The following is a 10,912-nucleotide window of genomic DNA, read 5'->3' as shown; positions in this document are numbered from 1 at the left end:
TATACCTGGGGTCTCTGGGACATAAGGTACATAAGTAATGTATAAGTTTCATGAAGGATATCCACAGTATGCTAATTATAAAATCAACTTTTATAATTAGTTCTCATGAAATTAACTTTAACCCTATAAAGCCTATACTGTACCATAATTTATAAATTTCCAAGGCCTCTAAATTATCAACATGATTAAAACTTTGTTGGAAAACCTGTTGTACACAATCTACTACATGCATTCTGTCACCTGATTGATAGTTTATACTTTTTGATCAAGTTGAGTATCATTTTAGGCCCCATTTACACTAATGCATTTTTGTTTTAAAACAGTGTTTTAAAATGAAAACGATCCTCGTCTACACTGGCGTTTCCACAGTGTTTCAGAAACAATCTCAGTCTACACTACACGGCCGAAAATGCATGTCACATGACAAGTGTACACAGTTGCCTCTTGCGCATGTAGGTAGCTGCAGTATTAGTATTTTGCAGGTTTAACTGCAAAATGGCTGCTAAAAATGACAGCAAAGATTGCAATTCAGTCTCCATGTTATTGTTTACACAGTCGTCAAGGATACGCAGAGCGAACATGGGCAGCCATCGTTTTCAAAAGTCTCCATTTTGGTCCATTTATACTGAAACGCAACCCCTTCGTTTTCCAAGTAAAACAGGCTCTGCAGCGTTTTTGAAAATCTCGAAAGTTTCGAAAGTCACGACAGGTAAACAGCAGGTATAACCGTAGCAAAACTAGTGTAAACAGGGCCTCAAACATGTCCCCCTTCTTGTGCCTTTTTTAAATTGTTTTTTATTGTTAGTAATATTTCGAGATGATCACTTACTGGACTGAAGCAACTTAGGTCTACTAATTATCAATACATAATTTTTTAGAAAAATCATGTTAAAATGTGACTATCAAACATCAGGCTTTTGATGAATTTTGTTCATCTCTCAATCATCATCTACTCTACAAAATGCTGTGTTAAAAACACCCCAAGTTGGCTTGAAAATGGACAAACAATTGGTTAGGTTAAATGTTTGCCCAAAGTGCTGAGCAGTTTTATTTAACCTAAGTGTTGTTTAAAAATGACTATATGGCTGGCTTAAAATCAACCCAAAATAGGTTTGAAATTAAAAATCAGACACATAATGACTAGAGGCAACAATAAAAATCAAAAGATAAACATTTATTAACAAGCAATCAAGTTTGTTGTTTAATTATTCAATAAACTTATTAATAAATGTTCATTTCTAATATATTTTGGGTTCATTTTAAGCACGCAATACAGTAATTTTTACACAATACTTGAGTTAAATAAAACTACCCAACAGGATGGGCAAACATTTAACCCAACCGCTGGGGTAAAACAACCCAGTTGCTGGATTTGTCCATTTTCAACCCAACTTGGGTTGTTTTTATCCCAGCATTCTTCAGAGTGTTGTATTGCATTGCATTATATGTTTTGCTTCCACAATAAAAAGTACAACGCTTTGATCATAAAACATCTTACAAAGATATTATTGGGAGACACAGAGTGACAACTGATATTTATGTGAATAGTCTGCTATAATCTTATTGACTTAAATTACAAGCTATCCTAATTTCAAACTTACTTTTTGGCCTTATAAATATCTGCAACTGCACCAAATTGCGTATTTTCACTGCCTCTGAATAAAATTAAGGTGTTTTTTTCCCTTCCATTTTTCTATATCATGCAATATGAGCCATAAAAGCCTGATGTATAAAATATGATACTCAACAAAATACATTATCAAACTTTTTTTGTTTTGCAGATTTTTAAAAATATTTTGTCTAAAGGTTCAATAAAGTGATGCATTTCAAAATCGATTTTTTTTATTTATTTTTTTACTATTATTTCATATGTCAGACTTTACAGGGTTAATTTAAATGACACTTTTTGAGCAATTAAATGATCAACCAGTCAGACCCCAAACAAAATATGAGGGTTAAAATCGGACCGTCATGTGCAGTAATTATATGCCACGATGCAACATGGTTCTGTGATGGATTTTCATATGAATTCACATAAAATGTCACAATATCAATGTGTGTGTGATGATGAACACTAACAAAAGTTCCCTAATCAATATGATCAGGCAAAAAAAGATCAGTTCCATCAGAAACACATTTGCATACTTTTGCCGACACCGCCTCTTCCTGTAATTAAAATGCTTTATAAAGAGGCGGAATGCGTAATTGTCTTCCTGCTCATTTGCCTATGCAACCGAATCCTCATTTGCTGGATCCCTAGTGCTGACCATTCTGACCAATACCTTCTTCCTGAGTGGACTCCGACCTGCTTCTCCCACAAGCCCCGACCGGGCCTCAGGAGGGAAGGAGTGCGTCGACTGGTCACTATCTGAAAGCAGTTCCGACAGGCTACTCAGGGAACTTACATCCGATTGGTCAAAAGAGAACTGCGGGAGGGGCAAATGACTCGGCAAAATAGGTTCGTCCTGCACGTCAGGAAGATCTAAGGACTCCCGTGGTAGTGCGGAGTCAAACGACGGGGTCCGCCGCCTTAGGACTGTGCTGCGCTCCTGGCTGACCCCTGGACACGGAAAATCCGCATCGGTGGGAGGGTCGATGGAGATGCACGGCGGGCTCATTTTCTCCTTCTTGGGTGTTGGAGAAGGTCCAGGTGATGGTGAAATGGTCTGCTGCTGAAGAAGTAACTCCTCTCCGTGCGTTGAGTGACGGCGAGGGATGTGAAGCTGAGACAGGAAGCCATTATTTTCCATACTGTTGTACTTCCGTAGACTATCCGGTTGACGGGCCGCCCCACTGTGCAATGAGTCCTGAGACTGGCTGTCAGAACAGAAAGATGGGTCGCAAGGGGACAAACTGTGGCTGTGTCCCCCACAGCGAGAGGCTCTTCTTTGGGTGATGTTCGGGTTGAGTCGGACCGCCTCGTCAGGACCGTCCGAATCCCGTAGTTTGGTCTGTGCATGTGCGTGCATTATTTCCAGAGATTTTCTGGATTGCGTATGGTACGCGGTCTGTCGGCAGGGGATGCTGCGCTGGCTGTATACGTGTCTGTTTGTTTGTACGCTCGCTGTCCGGCTGCGGAGGGGAGGTGAGGCCTGGGGGGAACAGGGGGCAGATCCGCTGGTGAGGGGCATGATGGGTACTTTGAGAAGAAGATTATCACTGGAGGAGGGCTTGCTAGGGATATGTAAGGTGTCTCTGGAGTCAGCGTTTGTGGAATCAATGGAGTCGCTCTTTATTGCTTGCTGTATGAAAGAACAGATGTAAGAACACACATTAAAAAATGATTCATTACACTACCAGATTGAAAACGTCTCAGGTTACAGATGTAACCCTGGTTCCCTGAGTAGGGAACAAGACGCTGCGTGGTAACGCATTGGGAACCTTCTGCGTGATGTCGTCACTGAAGCACTCATGTATCTAGCCAATCGCGAAGCGAGACGTCAGAGACGGGTGACGTCACGGACCAGGAAACTATAAAGCACACTCGGATGCAGAGCACGCCAGCTTCTAAGTAAGTCTGAAGCAAGCACTTGCAAGTGTGCAGGGGTACGGCAAGAGACGCAGCGTCTCGTTCCCTACTCAGGGAACCAGGGTTACATCTGTAACCTGAGACGTTCCCTTTCGTGGGAACTGTCGACGCTGCGTGGTAACGCATTGGGAACGCAATCCCAACTGAGCCGTAGCTCAAGCACTTGCCAAGGTTATCTTGACAGGACAGAGGACCCCGGAGTGGAGCCAACATCAAGGTTATAATATTTAATAAATGTGTGCTGGCATGACCATCCAGCTGCATCACATATGTCACTCATGGAGACTCCTGACATCAGAGCTTTTGATGCCGCCATACCCCTGGTAGAATGGGCGCGAACATTCAAGGGAGAGGGCTGTCCGGCCGCTTCGTATGCAAGTGAGATGGCCTCGACCACCCACTTGCTCATTCTCTGTTTTGATGCTGGGCCCCCTTTTCTAGGGGACCCATAACAGACAAACAACTGATCTGACTTACGCCACAGGGCAGCTCTGTGGACATAAGTATCCAAAGCCCTTACTGGGCATAACAGATTCAATTTTTCCTGATCCGCAGATTCAAATGGAGGAGGATAGAAAGACTGAAGCACAATGGGGCCTGGGACATTGGTAGGGACCTTTGGGACATCACCCGGTTTAGGATACAGGAATGCTTTCACCATTCCTGGAGCAAATTCAAGGAAAGAGGGAGCAACAGAAAGTGCTTGTAAATCTCCTATCCGCTTCAGAGAAGTGATAGCTAATAAAAGAATCGTTTTCAGAGTGAGGAACCTCTCAGGAACCTCCTCTAATGGTTCAAAGGGAGCCTCAGCTAACCCTTGTAAGACCACAGCCAAGTCCCAGGTTGGCACCCTTGTGCGCACTGGAGGCCTCAACCTCAGTGTGCCACGGAGGAAGCGTGTGACGAGGGGGTCTCGACCTACCGAGATATTCCCCTCAAGAGGAGCATGATATGCTGAAATTGCTGCAACATAAACCTTTAAGGTTGAGTGAGATAGGCCCTCCGAGAATTTTTTCTGGAGGAATTTTAGCACAAAGCTAACAGAAGAAAGGACAGGGTCCGTATTATTGTGTCTGCACCAGGTAGAAAACAAATTCCATTTGTAGGCATACAACTTCCTCGTGGCGGGAGCTCTGGAGTTAAGAATGGTCTCCACAACCTCGGTTGGGAGACCAGCATTTATGAGTCTGGCCCCCTCAGAGGCCAGGCCCATAGTTTCAGTCGTTCTGGGCGGGGATGTATAATCATGCCGCCCGCTTGAGACAGGAGGTCCTGTCTGAGAGGAAGCTCCATTGGGGGAGCCGTTGAGTAACGACACTAGGTCTGAGAACCATATCCTGGTTGGCCAGAATGGGGCTACCAGTATTAGATTGGCCCCCTTCTCGGCGTACTTTTTCCAGAACTCCCAGGAGCAGGGCGATCGGGGGAAATGCGTACAGGCGCAGCCTCGGCCACGTCTGTACCATAGCATCCAGACCCAGAGGTGCTGGATGTGTTAGGGAGTACCAGAGCGGACACTGGGTTGACTCTCCCGAGGCGAACAGGTCGACTTCCGCTCGACCGAAATTTTTCCATAGGAGATTCACCACTTCTGGGTGGAGTTTCCACTCCCCGGGCCTTGGCCCCTGCCTCGACAGGGCATCTGCTCCCACATTTTGATGTCCCGGGATGTAAGCTGCCCTCAGCGAGAGCAGCTTCCCTTGGGACCACAGGAGGATCTGACGGGCCAAGTAATATAGTCGGCGAGACCGCAGACCCCCCTGATGATTTATATATGCAACCACTGCAGTGTTGTCCGTACGAACCAACACATGGTAACCTCTCAGGTCTGGGAGAAAGTGTTTCAGAGCTAGGAACACTGCCATCATCTCTAGCCGATTTATGTGCCAAGAGAGCTGATGGTCTTCCCAAAGACCCTGAGCTGAGCGACCACTCATGATCGCTCCCCAGCCCGTGAGGGAGGCGTCCGTCGTAAGCGTTACTCGACGAGTAGTGGCCCCCAACACGGGTCCCTGGGACAGGAACCGGGGTCTTTCCACATGGTCAGAGAACGAAGACATCGTTTTGAGTCTTTGCTCATGCGTAAGGGCTTTCCCCCTCGGGGAGAACCCCCTGGTCCTGAGCCACCACTGTAGGGGCCTCATGTGCAGAAGGCCAAAAGGTATCACGTTGGACGCAGCTGCCATCAGACCCAGCAGTTTCTGGAACTGTTTTACAGTGAGTGACTGGCCTAACTTCACCCCTTTCATAGCCATAAGAATGGCACTCACCCGAGCGGGAGACAAATGTGCCCGCATCGTGGTGGAGTCCCACACTACACCCAGATAGTTGGTGGATTGAGCTGGAACTAGCACACTCTTTTTGGCATTGAGCCTCAGCCCAAGCCTCTTCATATGGGACAGAACAGCATCTCGATGCTGAACTGCTAGTTGCTCTGACTGAGCTAGAATCAACCAATCGTCGATATAATTCAGTATGCGAATGCCCTGGATCCTCAGCGGAGCCAGAGCTGCGTCCACGCATTTCGTGAATGTGCGGGGTGATAATGATAGGCCGAACGGAAGAACCCTGTACTGGTAAGCGCTTCGCCCCGAAAGCAAACCTGAGGAACTTCCTGTGAGAAGGATGGATGGACACATGAAAGTAAGCATCTTTCAGGTCTATTGCCACAAACCAGTCCTCGGACCTGATCTGTGGTATAATCTGTTTGAGTGTCAGCATCTTGAACTTGAGCTTTTGTATTGAGCGATTTAGCACACGTAAATCTATAATAGGTCGTAGACCTCCATCCTTCTTTGGAACAATGAAGTAACGGCTGTAGAACCCTGACTGATTGCTGGGAGGAGGAACCCTTTCTATAGCTCCTTTTCGCAAAAGTCATCGCAACTTCTTGTTCCATAACCAGAGACTGCTCGGGGGTTACCACTGTGGGAAGAACCCCGTTGAATCTGGGCGGGCGAGACCCGAACTGGATCTTGTAACCCTCTTTTATAGTGAGCTGCACCCATTTTGATATATTCGGAAGAAGTTTCCACTCTACTAGAAAATCTACTAAGGGTACCAGCCTCTCGAGACTGGCCTCTGGTGTTTTTTGAGCACCTGATTCGACGCTCTGAGCGGCGCACCGGCAGAGAACAATCGAATCAAGTGGCCGGCCCTCCTCGGAGGGTCGGTGGGAACTGCTGTGCCCTGACTCACGCTTGGTGGCAGGGTTGACAGAACGGTCCCCTGAGGGCACCGAGGAGGACCCGATATCCGAACCCCCCGGAGGGGCTGCCCCTCGAGAGATCCTGCACTATGTCAGGACCTCTTCTTTGAAGCCTTCCGAGAGATAATGACGGTCCTCAGATCCATCCTAGTCCGGAGGCTTTTAAATTCCTCAGAATTTAATGTATTCAATATTTCATTTAATCCTCAAATTAAATGCAGCCAGTTCTTATATTTTTGAACAGACTGAATATATTTAGAATACAAAAAAAGAATTATAGCTCGTAATAATTCGCAAGGTATTTTAGGAAATAGAGAAAGGGAACTCCCGTCTACTCAGATCCCTTAATATATACATACACATACACACACATGCATAATTACGGACACGTGATATATGCGCAGCCTCGGCAAACGCAAGACCCGAGCCGTATTTTCATTCTTGCAGACTTAATCTACGCGCTGCCTCGGCAACGCGAGATCCGAGCCATATATTCTTTAATGAAAACTCAGTCTACGCGCTGCCTCGGCAAGCGCGAGATCTGAGCTATATTCTTTAATGAAAACTCAATCCACGCGCTGCCTCGACAAGCGCGAGATTCGAGCTTTGCAATAGACTTTTATTCCCTCGAGAATAAAGCCAACAGGAGTGGAGCTACAAAACTCCCGCTAGTGCATACTTTTCTTCGGGACATTTTTATGAATGAACACGGTCACTGTCAGTTGTGAGCTGACGTGCACGCTCCACTCCCAGCAAACAACACATAAATCGTGTGTATCCCAACTCGCTTTGTAGTGTAGCACAGGGGGAAAACCCGGGGGAAGAAACCGCAGAGCGTGCTTCCACCTGGGAGACGGCGCTGAACCTGGCTGGTGAGGGCAGAGAAAAGGCGCGCCCGTCTCTAATCCCTCTGTCAGATCCATTTGTGAACCCCATGAACGGAGCCTCCGCCCTGCCTCAGCAGAAGCGGGACCCGATCCGCGGGGAACACTGCAGCAGTGTCCTGAGAGCGAGTTTTTACAGTGCACACAGACGCTCCCTCGAGAGCTGCCTGGGCTCACTCCCATTTCACTGCTGTTTCTCGCCATAATACGTGTCTTTTTTATATATAAATATATGGATTGGTGTGAGATACTCTTGTCCTCAGACGAAGAGATCTTGACTTGTTTATATGTAATAAGACAAACAACACCAAATAAGACACACAAGATACAGAGAGCGCTTGCTGAAGACAACAGAAGCTGGCGTGCTCTGCATCCGAGTGTGCTTTATAGTTTCCTGGTCCGTGACGTCACCCGTCTCTGACGTCTCGCTTCGCGATTGGCTAGATACATGAGTGCTTCAGTGACGACATCACGCAGAAGGTTCCCAATGCGTTACCACGCAGCGTCGACAGTTCCCACGAAAGGGAACCCCATTCTTAAGTATGTGAATCATTGATTCTCAATACTGTGTGGTTACCTGATGATCCACGACTGTTTTTATGTTGTGTGATGGTTGTTTGTGAGTCCCTTGTTTGTCCTGAGCAGTTAAACTGAGCTCTGTTCTTCAGAAAAATCCTCCAGCTCCTGCAGATTCTTCAGTTTTCAAGCATTTTTGCATATTTGAACCCTTTCCAGCAGTGACTGTATGATTTTGAGATCTGTGTTTTCATACTGAGGACAATTGAGGGACTCAAACACAACTATTAAAAAATGTTCAAACATTCACTGATGATCCAGAAGGAAACACGATGCATTAAGAATCAGGGGGTGAAAACTTTTGAACAGGGTGAAGATGTCACAATTTTTCTTATTTTGTTTAAATATCATTGTTTTTCATTTAGTACTGCCCTTCGGAAGCAACAGAAGAGACTTGCATGTTTCCCGGCAGAAAAATTAAGTACAATTTACCTTGATATTTGAATTCAAAAGTTTTCACCCCTTGGCTCTTAATGCATATTGTTTCCTTCCGGAGCATCAGTGAATGTTTGAACCTTTTTTAATAGTTGTGTTTGAGTCCCTCAGTTGTCGTCAGTGTGAAAAGATGAATCTCAAAATCCTACAGTCACTGCTGGAAAGGGTTCAAATATGCAAAAATGCTTGAAAACTGATGAATCTGCAGGAGCTGGAGGATTTTTCTGAAGACTCACGAACAACCATCACAAAACATAAAAACAGTCGTGGATCATCAGGTAACCACACACAGTATTGAGAATCAATGGTTCACATACGTATGAATGGGGTTATTTTAATAAATTCAGCTATTGTTTTGTCATGTGAACTAAATGCAAACATCTTTTATGTAAAATATCTTACTCAGGACAGTTCTAAACAAAAAATAACATGCATTTTTTATTATCCCTCTTATTTTATTAAAATAATTCTCATTTTCACAGATTCTGCAAGGGGTTCACATACTTTTTCATGCCACTGTAGATTAAAATGTATATTTTAAATTTATTACATATAAAATTATATATTTTAATATAATATATAATTAATGTAATATATAATGTTATATATTAAATATTAAATTATGAATTATATATTTGTTAATCGATGTACATCACATATCATTGATTTACATTACAAGCTATCAGAATTTCATCTTACTTTTTGGTCATATAAATAAACAGCATCTGTACCAAATTCTATATTTTTCTCAGTTTGGGCCTCTGAATAAAACTTCTGTGTTTTTTTTCCTCCTCAAATATTAGCTTCACATTATTTTCTATCATACTATGTGAGTTCATATATATATATATATATATATATATATATATATATATATATATATATATATATATATATATATATATATATATATATATATATATATATATATAATCTATCATTAACTAAATTAATACAAATATTTTTGTATATATTTTATATTATACTTTGTATAAAGCTAATGATATATTCAATATTTATAATATTTTATATTTTTGTAGTTTAATACAAATTACATTAAATAAAATTCATATAATTAAATGCATAATTAAAAATATATGTAGCTACAATAAGAATTAACATAATTAACATAAATGTCTGAATGTTTTAGTATTTGGTTTGTCTCTCTTTTGCTTTAACGACAGCAGCACAGTTTATGTAAAATCTGACAATCATATTCTCCAGAATAATTTGAGAATGATCCAATGGAAGCAAGAAGATCTGGAATTTTACACAAATGTTCACATGACATCTCAAATTTTGCATTTAATTTGTGACAAAGGAAAAAAAAAAAAATCTAATTGTCTAACTGATTTAATCTATTGTCAGCCCTAACATAGACAGACATCAGGATGAGAGTTGCTGCAGTACCTGTCTCTGCAGAGCCCTGACGGCATTGCTAGATCTCGCTCTTTGATTTAGAGGGTGGGGAGCAGGAATGGAGGCCAGGCTTGTCTGAGATGCAGTTCCTGGAACCTGCATTACGGCATTATCTTCACAGGGCTGGGTGCCGAGTGAGAGAGAGGAGCCTGAAAACACACAAACAGCTTTAGTCATTTTTTCTCTCTATATGTGTGCCAAGAACAGCAAGGTCTTGCTTAGTTTTATCACCTGGTAGTGTAGAGTCCTGTCTGGAGAATCTCTCATGAATGGATCCATATACAGGCTTAATAGGATACAGCATGTAACTATCATTAGGTAAGGACAGCATCCGTGATATAGACGGCCTCCCAACAGTCAGGAAGTTGCCGTAATTGGGGTCTTTGCCCTGCAAGCACAACAAATCATTACGATAAGATTGCTTTTACTGTAATGTTCTGCCATCGCTTAAAAACAAGCTTGTAAACACTGCATATTGCATAAAAATTATTTGTTTATAAAATACAATATATAATCTTAAAATTTATAAAAAAAAAAATAAAAAAAAAAAAAAAAATTATATATATATATATATATATATATATATATATATATATATATATATATATATATATATATATATATATATATATATTATATATATATAAAATCAATGCAAAATAAAATGACCACACAAATTGCACATTGATTGAAAAATGACATGAAAAATCCTTTATACTGCAATATAGTAATGTGGCTGCTACAGACAAAGGAGGCGTTGGATCCAAGTGCAGTGGACATTTATTGAACCAAGACAACAGAAATAAATACAGACAATGAACAAGGTAAATTTAGACATGAGAGAACAGGAAGCTACAGCAA

General features: G+C 42.5%; 1 protein-coding gene across 2 annotated transcripts in view; it reads right to left on the bottom strand.

Annotated features, from left to right (window-relative positions):
- Positions 1-1,415: 1,415 nt before the first annotated feature.
- cacna1hb (calcium channel, voltage-dependent, T type, alpha 1H subunit b) overlaps positions 1,416-10,912 on the bottom strand; it is a 78,268-nt gene continuing 68,771 nt past the window's right edge. For both annotated transcript variants that reach the window (XM_067402705.1, XM_067402706.1), the window contains 3 exons: positions 10,283-10,439; positions 10,043-10,200; positions 1,416-3,242 (listed from right to left, as the gene is read on the bottom strand). In XM_067402705.1, coding sequence (XP_067258806.1) covers positions 2,226-3,242; positions 10,043-10,200; positions 10,283-10,439 — 1,332 coding nt within the window. In that variant the 3' untranslated portion in view covers positions 1,416-2,225. The remainder of the gene's footprint in view (positions 3,243-10,042; positions 10,201-10,282; positions 10,440-10,912) is intronic.

This window comes from Chanodichthys erythropterus, chromosome 12, assembly GCF_024489055.1.
Source record: "Chanodichthys erythropterus isolate Z2021 chromosome 12, ASM2448905v1, whole genome shotgun sequence".
NCBI classification, from domain to species: domain Eukaryota; kingdom Metazoa; phylum Chordata; class Actinopteri; order Cypriniformes; family Xenocyprididae; genus Chanodichthys; species Chanodichthys erythropterus.
This window is presented reverse-complemented; position numbering and strand designations above follow the sequence as displayed.